The following is a 13,224-nucleotide window of genomic DNA, read 5'->3' as shown; positions in this document are numbered from 1 at the left end:
GGGACCCTCCCCCTGGACCGCTCTCTCTGATTGCCTCAAAAAGCAGCCTCACCTCCCTGCTTCCCAAGACTAGAGGCACCCAGGCCTGGCACTGGGTCATCACTGTCTCAGATGCAGAAACCAGGCAGCCTGTCCTCTCCTCTGACTGCAGGATCCTCCACATGCAAACAGCAAACACGGGCTGGGGACTGCAGTGGTGCTGTCTCTGGCACCTCAGGGTGGGGGTGCAGATGGGGTGCCGCTGCTGCCCTGCGAGGCCACACCCCATCTAGGAGCATATGCTGCCAAGGTAGGCCGGAATCCAGGCGCCAGACCTTCGGGGGTGCGAGGGGGAAGAGGGCAAAGCCATACCCTTAGATTCCTGTCCCAGGGAACTGAAGACGTTCTTTCTGGACTCTGAGAGCCCTCTAGTCTCTCCAAAAGAGCTACTGGGTCTTTCCAAAGTCTCTCCTCTCCCCCTGGGGGGGACAAGGGGAACAACCCCCCCAGAACACAGTCCTCTACAGCCGACAAAGGATATTCTCATCTACTGGCCTCGCATCAGCCCCAGAAGTTGGCTTCTTCTGCAGGCAGAGAAACAGAGGCTCAGGGAAGTTCAAGGACTTGTCCAGGCAGGATCAACTACCCATTGTGACATCCCATGCAAAGTAAAAATGAAGGGCCCTCGCTCAAATATTGGAAATTTCAAGACAGAGGCAACCAAACACTCAACCAACTGGGGGCCCTTCTGAGGGTAGGGCCTGGGGCAAGTGTATGGGTCACACACCCGTGAAGCCAGGCCCGTGTCTCAGGTCTCTCCATTACTTAGAGAAGCCAATATTTGGACCCAAGGTTGGGGGACTCCCGACGGATGAGTGAGCCAGACCAGGTCAGAGAGCCAGGTGTGGTCGGGGGCCACGCAGCTGGCAGTGGGGCAGTGGAGACGGGCATTCATGGTGCCTGGTCTCCTTCCCAGCAAGGGGGCCAACTCTTACCCTACGTGGCCGGGCTGGAGGCAGGGGAAGCTGGGCATGGGGTGGAGGTTAAAGGGGGAAGGGGCCTGGGAGTAAACCCCTTTTCAGCAGGTAGAAAAACCCTAGACGTGTCACCAGGCCGGTCTTTGGTCTTTTCCCTACAGAGGCAGAGCAGATGTGAACAGGGGAGGCCAGCCCTGGGCTGGAACGGCGGGCGGCTCTTTGAGTTGGAGTGTCTGCCTGCTCTGCCCTAGGTCTGGGCCAAGGTCTGGGAAGGCCTGTGGACAGTCTCAGTCATTGCCCAGGGGCTGCCACAGGAGCTGCACACCTGGCCCTGGGGCCTCAGGCAAGCGCTTCTGCTCCTGGAGTCTGCGCTTCCTGACCTGTGACATGGAAGTGATGGCATTTACCGCGGAGTTTGTGCAAGGCCCAGACAAGTGTGGACATCATGGTGCTTTGTAAATTGTCCCAACAGTGACCACAGGCTTGGTCCCGGACCTCCACGTGCAGAGTCTTAGCACTGAGTCTGTCGCGGCTTCATCTGAGCTCCTGCTCTGGCGGCGCAGATATGCCTCAGAGAGTCCCTGGGTGTCTGGGGACCTCAGCTTGGTGGGGCAGCAGATGGTTCCCTGCTCTGTCTGAACAACAGTTTGGCAAAGACTCCTTGGTGCTGGGAGGCTGAGAGAGAGGAGCAGAGCTAGAGATAGATGCGTCTGACACTGACCCAGGCCTCAGGGCAGACAGAAGGAGCCTGGACTCTACCGGCCCAGGAGTCCGGGCACCCCCTCCCGCGGCTCACCCCATCGCATCCAAGCATGGGCTCCAGGCCCGTGCGCCCCTCAAGACTCAGAAGGCCCCTCTGAGTTCTCCTGAGCCCTGCTGGCTCTCCCAGGCCCCAGGCTTCCGTTCGTGTGGTTGTCTCCCCCAGAGACCACTCACTCCCCAGGAAGAGCTGTGTCAGGGGCACCCCATGCCCAGCACAGGACCGATTTCTGCTGAAAGAACAAGCCCCTGGAGGAAGGAGGTGGGGCGAGGTGACCAAGCCCCCGCCCTATGCTGGGCCTGGCAGGGGGAGGGAGCCCGACGAGCCTGCCAGCACAGAGGACCTGCGAGTGTAGCCACCTGCGAGTGTGGCCGCGCTAGCCAGGGGCACAGGCACTGGGCGAGGAGGACGCTCACACGGGCTGACGGCAGGCCGAGCAGCGTCCCCTGCTGAGAGTGCCCCGAGGAGAACTGGACAGTCCAGAGGCCCGAATGCCACCCTTAGTTCCCAATGCACTGGGGGATTTTAGGCAAAGGATCCTCCGGCCCCTAGGCTATGGCTCTCCCCCTGGTGTGACTGGGAATCCCAGGAATCCCAGGCTTGTCTCCAGGGGATGGGTCAGGCCCTGCTCCGGAGGCTCTGATCGGTGGCTGAGCTGTGAGCCCCAGGACCCAGAGAGACCCCGCTGGCCCGGACATCTGCCCTGTCCCCTGCAGGCCCCACCCTGGTGGCTGGAGGAGCCCAAAGCTCTTGCTGCCACCTGTCCAGGCCTCAGTCAGGGCCGGCCCACCTGCCCTTCTGCCGCTAAGACCAAGGGAAGCCCGCTGGGAAGAGGGGTTCGGCCCTGGCTCTCCCTGCCCAGCCCCGGAATCTCTGCCTTTGCGCTCTCCTCTCTCAGCTGATTCCTGAGCCGTCCGTGGCTCCTGTCACTTTGGGGTAAAAGCGATGCTCCCTGGCAGAGGTCTGCACGCTGGCCGGGTTCAACCTCACGGCCCACCTCTTTGTGCCGGCCCCCACTGACCTGTGGGTGGCCCTGTGGCCTGTCGTGGGCCTTGCCAGCAACGGATGGCCCTCTGGCACAGTGAGCCTGCTGGTTTTCTCAAAGTCCCCTGGGCAGGTGACAGGGGTCGGGCCCCCAGCCCCTCTGCAGGGAGGGGGAGCAGGGCTCATCCCTGTCTGCGGCCTGCCACCCCTGCTCCTGACCTCACTGCCTCCCTCCTCTGCCCAGTGACCCTGCTCTGCCTCGGCTGGCGGATGCCCACTCCTGAGAGCCGTCCGCAGAGAGCGGCTCTTGCCTGTGCGGGGAGAGGCACCACGAGGGCTGGGCGCTGGGTGACTCTGCCCTGGGGGCACCTGGGGCTCTGAGGGAAGCTGGGCCCTGGGGGACATCCTGGGGAAGGTGGTGCGGGGGACCAGGGCGACCGTGGAGGCCAGGACAGCAGCCTCAACAGGAAGGGGCCCAGGCCAGGTCCCAAGGGAAGGGGGAAAGGAGGCCTTGGGAGCCCCGCTTGCCACCCAGCACCGTTCTCTGTCACATCTGAGGCCAGAGGACCCCTTGGCCCGTGGTTTTCACGGGCCGACCTTGAAGCAGCCTGGTGGGTTCTGGGTTCTGGATGCTGCCTCTACAGCCCATAGTGGGTGACCATGAGACCCACCCTGGGCCCTGTGCTGACGCCGGTCCAGCTGTGTGGAGGGAACAGGCCCTCAGGCCCGCAGCGCCCCACCAGCGCCATCTACCTGGGACGGCCCTGCTGAGGGCAGTTTGCTGTCAGCGTCAGTGGAACTGTCTTCTGGAGGCACGGGGCAGGCCTGTGATCTCGGGGGTGACACCCTCTCACGGGCCTGCCTGCTGGGTGGGATTTCCACACTGGTGCTCAGAGAGCGGGACCCTTCTGGATCTGAGGGACGGGGCCTGCCAGTCTGTGGCAACAGGCGTGGGGGCTGCGGGCAGAGAAGAGGCTGACCAGGAGTGAGACGAGCAGACCTTGGGGAAGTTTCTTCAATCAGAGCCACGCCAGCGAGACTTCTCCTGGCCTCTGGCTCCTGCCTTCAGTCTGGCTACTAAGGGAAGGGGTGCTGCGAGCAGACAAAGTGGGGCTCACGTGCACCCTCTTGTCGGAGGCCATCCCCGGAAGGAGAGCGAGAGATCGCGACGCCCGTTCTACAGCAGCCTCATGAAGGCCCAGGTGGTGACCGTTCCTCGGCACTGCCTTGCCCCTCCCAGCATGTGGGACCTTCTCAGAACACCCACCACCAGCAGCAAATGCCCGCTGAGCCCTCATATGCCACGCGCAAGTCCCCTGCCCACCGTTCCCTGGAGGGAGTGTGGGGTGGCATCGTGCGCAGAGCAGGCCTGTGTGACACATCCCTGAGCCTCAGTCTCCTCATCTGTAGTCTGAAGGGCACCCCTGCAAGTTGCTGGCAACTTTTCCATGTCCAGGTAGCCAAAGACTCAGCCCAGACGCTGCTCAACAGAGGGGAACTTGTTCCACATTCCCGATGGCTGCCGGGATTCAGAGAAAGTTAGGGCAGAGGACAGCCTGGGGCCGTGGAAGGCAATGCCCGGCATCCACGCGCCCCTCTTCCCCCTCCGACCCTGGGACTTCCTGGGGCCAGTGAAGCTGGCACATGGATTCTGCCTTCCCTCTCCGAGTCCTGGCCTGTGAGCTGGGCAGACCTCACGGAAGGGTCCAGACTGCAGGTGCCCGGCTGGCCGCTGAAAGGCCCTTGTTCACCTCGCTGGTTCTTTTGGCCCCCTTCCCTATGGCACCACCACCTCCGACCTGATCGAGGTCAGGCGGGCCCCAGGCTTCTGACATCTCATGGCCTGGGCCCAGCATTCCAAGGCCCCTAGGAAAGCACCAACGGCCCGGGCAGGAGAAGGCGGGAAGAAAGAATGGAATGTGATGGGGCAGTGCCTTGTGCCACACGTAGGCCAGGCGCCCCTCATTGAACATCTCATCCGAGCTGCTTCAGAGTACAGACTACGGCCCCTCTTCCAGCAAAAGAGAAAACCAAAGCTCAGATACGTGAGGCGCCCCCGGCCTGGAGACGATGCTGATCCCCGGGGAAGTCAGGACAGAGCCCAGATCTGGCTGCAGAGCCTGGGCCTGGACAACAAACTGGAAAGAATCACAGTCAGCAAAACTCCAGTCCCGTACCTCTGAGACAAACGCACAGTTTGTACTGGCAAGTACAAAGGTACTGCCCGCGGAGCCACCCGGACCCTCCCCGGCTTCCTTGGGACAGACCCGGGAGTCTCGCTGCGGGAAGCCCTGAGCTCTGGCTACTCCTTGGTGGAGAGGCAGCTGCCGACGCCTGGTCTGCGGCCAGCACCGGGCCTGCCCTTGGCGGAGCCAGCCAGCCACCCTGGAGGCGAGGGGAGCCAGCAGGAGGGAGCAGCAGCCAGGAAGGCCGGACGGTCGCCTGCCCAGGTGGCTGGGGCGCGGGGGGAGCCGTGGGTGGCTGACTGGCGCTCCCGGTCACTTCCGCTGTCTCTGCACATGGGGGCTCCTCGGAAGAGCGCGGACGAACCAAAGACCTTATGGGTAAATAAAGGTGCCCTGGACTCTGTGGCTTGGGGTTCAAGTTCCAGGACCCTCCGGAGTGTGGCAGGGCAAGGAGCCGTGTCAACCAGTTCACGCATCAGGAAGTGGGCCATCAGGTGGCAGAGGGCACGGGGTCACATCCTGCTGGTCTCTGGGGCCCATTTGGACCAAATCCTGAGGGGCCAAAACACCTAGGGAAGGGTGAAGGCAGGACAGGGAGGGGGCTGGGGACAGGGTGTGCAGGCCCAGAAGGAGCACGTGGGGGTCAAGTGTACCTAACTGCCCGTGGGATGGGGTGGCATGAGGAGCCGTTGAGGGCAGGCAGCCACCTACCCGAGGGGCTCCCCTCAGACAGGCTATGTCGGTGGGGAGCTCTGGTGGCGGTTCAGGGTGGGGGCTGGCTGTGGGGGCACGCAGGCTTCAGGGCTAAGTCACAAGGAGGTTTTGGGGGCTGCTGCCACAAACTAGGAGGCATTTTGCACAAAGCCTGGGATCTGGGTCAACAAACTGAGTCACTCTGACTGGGGAAGCACTTGCCCAGGCACCACTGTCCCAGCCGACCCTTGTCACAGCCCCAGAGGCTGGGGAAACACGAGGTGCTTTTAAGTTCTGACAGGGGAAGGGACTTACCAAGGCCATCCAGGGGAGGGAGCAGCACAGCAGGCCAGGTGTCCCCATGCCCAGTTCTCTGCTTCATGCATGGTCTCCCCCAGGGAAGCCATGAACACATGCCTCCAAAGAGCCACGTGACCCTGGCTCACCCCTCAGCCCCCCTGAGCTGGGCCAGCTCTGTCAGGAGACGAGGACGGCATTATCTCCCTCAGTTCTCGGGGGTCACCCCAGCTGCCCGCCTGAGCACATCCCTCTCTCTGTAACACCGTTCTGTGCTCCTTGCCCTCTGTCTCCAGCCGCACGAGCACCCCGAGCCCAGGCCCCAGCCGTGCCACCATGCACTGGCTTCAAGCCGTAGGATTCTCCGCTGGCTGCTGTGCCTCCAACACCCCTGCCTGCTGCGAGTTCTGAACCCCAACCACTGGGCCTGAGCGCACGCTTCCTGCTCGGTTCGCTCTGACCCCGCCACTCAGGGACAGCAGCAGGGACCCCCCACCAATCTGCAGGAACTGGGGGAGGGCTGGCCTGCACTGACCTGTCTGCAGAGGGGCAGGGCGCACACGACCCGTAACTGTCCCCCTAGCCTCATTCTGGGGGCTGAGAGAAGGGCGTTCAGAAGTATGCCTTGTGTTAGCTGTGCCCCCCGAGGGGACAGCTCCCCTGGTTTTTACACTTCATGAGATAAGCACACAGCCTGGCTAGAAGCAGATTCAAACTTCATCTGGGGCCCAGAGAGAGGAGAAAGCACTAAGGCCTCAGGCTCCAAAAGAGGCCGAGGGGCTTACAGGTGAGCGCTCTGGGCCTCTCCAGGACAGGAGTAGGACTGGTCCCTCCAGCCAGGCTTGGGCTTTGGCACTGGGATCCCTAGGTCTGGCCAGACACACTTCGAGTCTGGGGTGAGTTATGTCCCTCTAAGCCGCAGCTTCCATCTAGGCCAGCCGGTGCCCTGCCCGTTCTTGTCTGCCAAGCCCTGCCAGCGCCCTGCCGCCACCCTCCCCTGGACTACTCAGCCGGTCACCAGGACCCGCCTCCTCCTTCCACCAGCCCTTGGGGCATGTGTGTGTGTGTGTGGGGGGAGGTTGGGGTGTGTGTGTGTGTGTGTGTGTGTGTGTGTGTGTGTGGCGTTAGAGGGCAGGACCACAGCCGGAGTCTCCAGCTGACTAGAGAGCAGTCACGCTTGGCAGCAGTTCATGGAGAGGGACCAAGTCTAACTACACTGGCTCTTCCTGCCCAAGAGCCCAGTGCCTGGAGCTTGACCCAAGGTCTGCCTAGCCTTTTCCTCTGGCCGGCCTCCGGCTAAGCACCTGGCTGGGAAACTGCCCCGTCTCATCACCTCCCTTGTCTCAGATCCCCACTGCCAGGCTTGCCCAGGGTTCCAGATCCACATCTGCCTTTCTCTCCCAGCTGGACACCTGCCTGTGGGAACGGTGAGCAGCGAGGCCCCACTCAACCCCAGGCATGTCCTCCAGGAAGCCTTTGTTCATGCTCTGTGCCGACCGGCCTTCCCTGTGCTCCTGCTCTGGGCCATGCCCTGTGCTGTGCTCCCAGGGGCTGTGAGAGCTGGCAGACTTGACCTCTGTCCCAAGTTGGGGAGCCCCAGGCTTGGGATAAAAGAGGGTGTTGGTGGAGGAGGGGCAAGGAGCAGGGATAGGGTGGCAACAAAAGTCTGGTTACGTGTGGACAAGCCTTTGCCAGGCAGAACCGGGTCAGATGGCACCTGGTGAAAAGTGGTGGGTGGCGTGGCCCAGATGGGAAGCTGCACATGCAGGGGTTCTAGGAGGGGACTTCCAGGAGGTGACTGATGGGTGGGCCTGGAACCAGCGTGGGGGGTATGTGGTGGCCTGGGAGAGGAAATCAGGAGAGGCCCAGGGATCCTGGAGATGATGGCTGTAGAGAAGAGGTGGCAGGTTGGGGGACAGAGGAGCGGGGAGCCGGGCAGGAGTGTGAATGTGTGTGACATCAGCTGGACGTCTCAGGGGGTTGAATGGTTAGATGGGGCTGGGGAAAGCACAGGGCTCAGTCTGCAACCCCCAAGTGTCAGCCTTGAGCACAACTGCCCTGCTTTGCCTCGTCCTCCCTGGCCTTCCAGGGCTCCAGCCCCTGGGCCCCCCTCCCGGAGCTCTCTCAGCAGCTCCCCTGTCTGCCAGGACCCTCCGCTTGTTCACACCACCTCCTGGGAGCCCCGCTAGGTGAGAGGGTTATGGGATCATGCTGACGCAGGAAGGGAAGCCTGGCTCAATGGAGGGACAATGGAGACCGGCCGCTGTGGGAATGGAGGGAGCCAGCTCCTGATGCTTTTTTGGGCCTCCGTGTCCTCAATTGTGAAATGGGAACTGCTTTAGCGCTAAGCCTCAGGGTGGCTGGGAGATGAGTGAAGGCTGGACAGAGCAAGGACAGAAAGGCTGGGTTCTCGGCTAGCTATTGCTGTATGCACCGGACCTGGAGCACCTGGCTCCCCTGGGCTCAGAGGGACCCCTAGGTGGCTATGAGGACACATTCCAGTCGGGAGGGCTGATGCTACTCAGCTCCTGACTTAGGGCCCTGGGCTTGGGAGTCCACAGACCTCAGACCCTGGCACAGATCACAGGGAGGAGGAAGAGTCCTCCAGAATGAGCGGGCTGATGTGCACGGAGGCTGCCGAGGAAGGGGTAGGTGCCTGCTGTGGGGGCACCTGCCGAGGCTGTAAGCCCGGGGCGGGGGGTGGGGAGCTTCCTGTGTGGACCTGCGCATCCCATGCTGCCAAGTGCCACTGTGCCCACCCCTGTGCCTGCCCCGAGATGAGTGCACCAATCGGTGGAAGTGAAGAGGGCGGACGGGGGCTCTGCCTCTGGAGCTCACAGCAGCCAGCCTGGGAGTTTCCTCCCAGACTAAGTCTGAACCATTTGTGGTCAAGAGAATAACAGTCCCCTGAAATGTCCTTTTCTTAATCCTCCATGACATTACATGGCAAAATGGACTCAGCAGATATGACTAAATTAAGACCCTTGAGATGGGTGCTTGTCCCGGGTGATCTGAGCGGGCCCATGTGGTACAAGATTCCTTCCTTAAAGGTGGAGAAGGAAGGTCAGAGAAAGCGAGCCTGATGGAAACGGGGTCAGGCAGATGCAATGCCGTCGGCTCTGAAGACAGGAAGAGGCCTAAAACCAAGGAATATGGGTAGTTCTAGAAGCTTCTAGAGCTTCCAGAAAAAACGCAGCCCTTGCTGGCACATTGACTTTAGCCCAGTGAGTCCCAGGTCCATCTTCTGACCTATGGAAGCTGAGGTGCTGCTGCTGCTGTAAGGCACTGAGACCGCAGGACCCTGTGAGCAGCAACAGAAGGCTAACAGGGCGTCCACGCCATGCATACCGCGGGACTGACTGAATACCTGGCTTGGCAAGAATGCCCCAGAGTGTCTCATCAGTCTTGCTAGGACTGGGGTCCCAGGAGCCCATGGTAAACTTAGCTGGGTACTCAGGTACCTGTACTCAGGTCTGCACAAGTCAGCCAGATACTTGAAATTTATCACTCCAACCCTCATACCCAAATATTTTAATCGATTTTAATGTAAATCAAATATCTGTCATATATTTTGAGCCTCTTTAAAGAAAACACAACTGCCCCCATTCTTAGCCTGTGCTCAGTGACTGGGGTTAATTATAAATGGCACTTGCTGGGTACAGCTGAGACCCCAAGGCTGGGGCAGGGCCACTTAGCCCTGAATGGCCCCCGGCTGCTCTGCTATAGGCCACCACCCTCTCTGTGAATGGGGGTGTCACCCTGGGCCTGCAGAAGCAGTCTGTCACTGATGTGGTCACCAGAGGAGGGAGGTTTTTTCCTGCCTGGGGGGGCCGAATGGGTTCAAAGGGATGTGTGAGGGGATTTCTATCACGAGAGGTGGGAATTCAGGGCAGGCCAACGATCATCCTTTTCCCTAGCTCCTTCCGAGCCCCCCAGTTGGCTCCCCTAACTGCCTCCCAAACCTGGAGCGAGGGCACCTGTGTTCTCAGCTCATTCCTTCTCATCTCCCTGACCCCGCTCCAGGCTAGCACTCGCCGACTGTGATTTGAAAAAACAAGTCCACAGCTCCTCTTTGCACCTTGCCATCACCTGCTTGATGCGAGTTCAGCTCAGCCCTCTTCTGCCATCACCCTCCTGCTCGGAGGTGTACAGGGCCTCTGGGGACCCAGTACATGCCCCTGCCCTGCTCTGGAGCTCTGCAGCAGTACCCACCTCTCCCAGTAAGTGAGGCTGGAACCTCAGCATGCCCTCAGAGCACCAACAGCTCTTAGGTTCCCACCACCCACCTCCAGCCACCTTTCTGACTCACACCTTCCGGGATGGTAGTAGGCAAACCTGTCTGCTGGGGCCTTCAAGCCCACTCCTCGGCCATATCCAGCCCTTCCCAGGCCAACCCAGACAGCACAAGTCAACATGACAGGCCTGTCCCAAGAACTGAAAGAGAGGGAGCTTCCAGACAAACCTTGTCCCATCTGCCTGTTACCAGAGGCGAAACTTCCAGACTCTTTGAACCTTAGTGTTCTTGTTTGAGGAACATGGCTATGGCCTGTCCCGCCCGGCATGGACCACAGGCTGCACAGAGCACCAGCAGCCTGCCCAGATCTCCTTTGCTCCTCCAAGCCCCACTGGGGGAGATGGGCTTCAAGCTTAGTCCCCAACGTGGAAGGTCATATTCCTTCCATGGCCCCACTTACATCTCCCTTTTCCCTGGGTACCTGAACTCATTTGAGGTTCATATGAGGACCATAAAAGTAGGCGACCTCTCTAGGACTCTGTGGCTCTGACTTCCATGGTCCTGTGACCCTAACACAGCCATGAACTTAGGGCTTAGCTAGGCTGTGCAGGGTAGTATGTGACTGTGGGCAACCCAGGGTACCCCAAAGACCCTGTTTCCTCCTCCAGGACATAGGAAATGTAGCACCTGGCCCCACAGCTCCCAAGGCTGCTATAGCCTATCAGACTGCCGCAAAGGCCTGGGAAGCTGGCACCATCCAGGGCCCAGCAAGCGCAGAACCACGGAACTAAGGGGCAGACTTGCTCTGTGAGCGAGCAGCCATCTCCCCCTCCTTCTCTTTCCTCACCCTGCTGAGGATCAGCCACACCCGCAGGCCTCCCAAGCCCCCCTGAGCAGTACCAGGGGTTTTTGGGCAAGACTCCCTAGAATCTGGATCCAGCCCAGGGTCAGTGTCTGGAGTGTAGCCCACATCACACCTGCCTCTGCTCCTTGCGCAGAGGCAAGCGGGTGCCTAAAGTTCAGGGAAAAGTGGGCCAAGGCTGCCCACTTGCACCCACCTCAGGCTGGGTCATTCACCGAGTCAGGAGCCTGGGGACCAGAAGGGGTTGAATGAACCTTGTTTTACCCGGGGCCTGCCAGATGGCCCGAACAGGCCGGTCCTCTCTGGGTAGCAGATTTCCCAACTACAAAGCCAGTGCCCAACCGAGCTGCTTTCTCGCCCTGGATGTGGCTTCTCTCCGGAAGGAGGTGGAGAGGCGCCCTGCTGCGGGAATCCCTGCTCTACGCTGGCGGCCGCGTCGCTTCTGGGCGTCCCTGCTGCCTTGCTGATCCTGCTTATGTACTGCGAGTGGAGGAACGCAGAGCAGCCGTGTCCCCCGCAGAGGCCACTGTGCCCTGGCTCTGGGCCCCTCGCCACACACGCGCGCACACACACGTGCTTGATGAAGGGCGTAAACGTTAACAGAGAAAACGTCAGTTCCCACCGGGACGGGAGCCCCCACTCACACGCGGCACGTGCGACCACACGCACGTGGACACTCCGCAGACAGCCCCCCCCACGCACACCCCGTGCGCCGGCACGCACACACGCACGCACCTCCCGCGCGCCAGCACGCACGCACGCAAGCACGCACACCCGCGCGCCGGCACGCACGCACAGCCCGACACAGCAGCACGCGCATGCGCACACACGCGGACAAAGGCGCGAGCACAACAAAGGAAGTGGAAGAAAAGTGTTACCCATGAGGAGCCGCCGTTTCACCCGCTTGTCCACATCAGCTACTGACGTGGCATTGAACTGAGAGCGCTCAATTGCAGCCTCATCCTTCTCTAAAACACAAGTAAGGGACAAACACGGAGCCGGTGGTTAATGACAGCCCACTTCCCGCGGCCCAAGACAGTCAGCCTCTCGGCGTGGCGCACACACAGCCAACGCAGCATGCCGGGCCGGGCGTCCGCGCCGAGGGGCGAATCCCGGCAGCCTCCAAGGTGGCGTGTTCGGGGCAGGAGGCGGCAGGGGTGGGGGGTGCAGAGCGGGGGACGACCACACAAGGGCACAGGTGGGACCCAGGGCCCCGCCGCGAACACACAGAGGCAGCGGCTGAGGTCAGAGTGGACAGACCCAGCTGCGGGGGTGGGGGGGGGCACAAAAGCACACACCCCCCCTCAGCCGCACATGGAGGCAGAAGTGATTGCAGATGCCCCCTGCTCAGGCGGGGGAGGCAGGCACAGGACAAGGCACATGACAAAGGGACAGGGCCACGAGGTCCGGTGATGGCTGTGCCTGGACAGCAGACGCCCTGTGTCAAGGCAGGAAGGTGTGTCAAACACTCATGCAAAGTTAAGAACAAAACATAACAGAGGAATGAACAAAGACACCACAATGGATCCAGTCGAACAGACAGAACAGGGGCTCGATTTGGGCAGCGCTGGTTGCCTGCTTGTCTATAGAGGGCTAGAGCGAGACATTCAAGTGCTTGACGAGGGGCTGCACAGATGGGTCAGTCATTTTAGGAGCGTGCGGAGAGGCGGGTGGGCAGCCGGGGAGCATTCTGGCCGCTGGGCAAGACGCTTGGCCAAGATGCTGCCCGTGGGGGAGCACATGAGGTTAGCTGTTTGGCGGCCTTCTGCTCAGTGGGACACACGTGGAGACATTTGCTCCGGAGAGGGGAACCTAAGCAGCAGTGAGCAGAGACAGAAGGGAGGTTCTCCTGGCCAGCAGAGGGCAATGGCCCAGGCACTGGGTCTGGAAGAGGGTTTCTAGGGGGAGGGGAGGGGAGGAGGGGGTGAGGGAGGTTACATTAGAAAGTAGATCCAAGCAGGGACCTTCACATGCAGCAGACACTAAAAGATTTAGGAAAAAAAAAAAAGGAGAAAGGATGAGTCAGGTGGACAAAGACAAGATGTGTTAGACGAGGCTGGGTGTGTCTGGCCGGCAGCTGTTTGCACTGGTCCCGTGGCCGGCAGAGCCAGCTGCGCCGCAGACACAAACAGTGAGGGAGACCCAGCAGACAAGACAGGCAGGGGCCGCTGGGCCTCAGAGGCCCCGGGCAGGACAGAGGAGACAGGGAGAGAGGGGGGAGAGGAGGTTCTAGATGGGATCAGGCTGCAATA

General features: G+C 61.0%; 1 protein-coding gene across 3 annotated transcripts in view; it reads right to left on the bottom strand.

Annotated features, from left to right (window-relative positions):
• The window catches only part of SCUBE1 (signal peptide, CUB domain and EGF like domain containing 1), a 134,533-nt gene that overhangs the window by 38,364 nt on the left and 82,945 nt on the right, over window positions 1-13,224 (bottom strand). The window contains exon 7 of one of the 3 annotated variants that reach the window (XM_044228546.1): window positions 11,851-11,940. The exons of the other annotated variants lie outside the window; for them this stretch is intronic. Within the exon in view, the coding sequence (XP_044084481.1) occupies window positions 11,851-11,940 (90 nt within the window). The remainder of the gene's footprint in view (window positions 1-11,850; window positions 11,941-13,224) is intronic. 3 annotated transcript variants of the gene reach the window in all.

This window comes from Neovison vison, chromosome 12 (assembly GCF_020171115.1).
Source record: "Neovison vison isolate M4711 chromosome 12, ASM_NN_V1, whole genome shotgun sequence".
Taxonomy (NCBI): Eukaryota; Metazoa; Chordata; class Mammalia; order Carnivora; family Mustelidae; genus Neogale; species Neogale vison.
The sequence above is the reverse complement of the archived record's forward strand: the minus strand, read 5'-3'. Positions and strand labels throughout refer to the sequence as shown.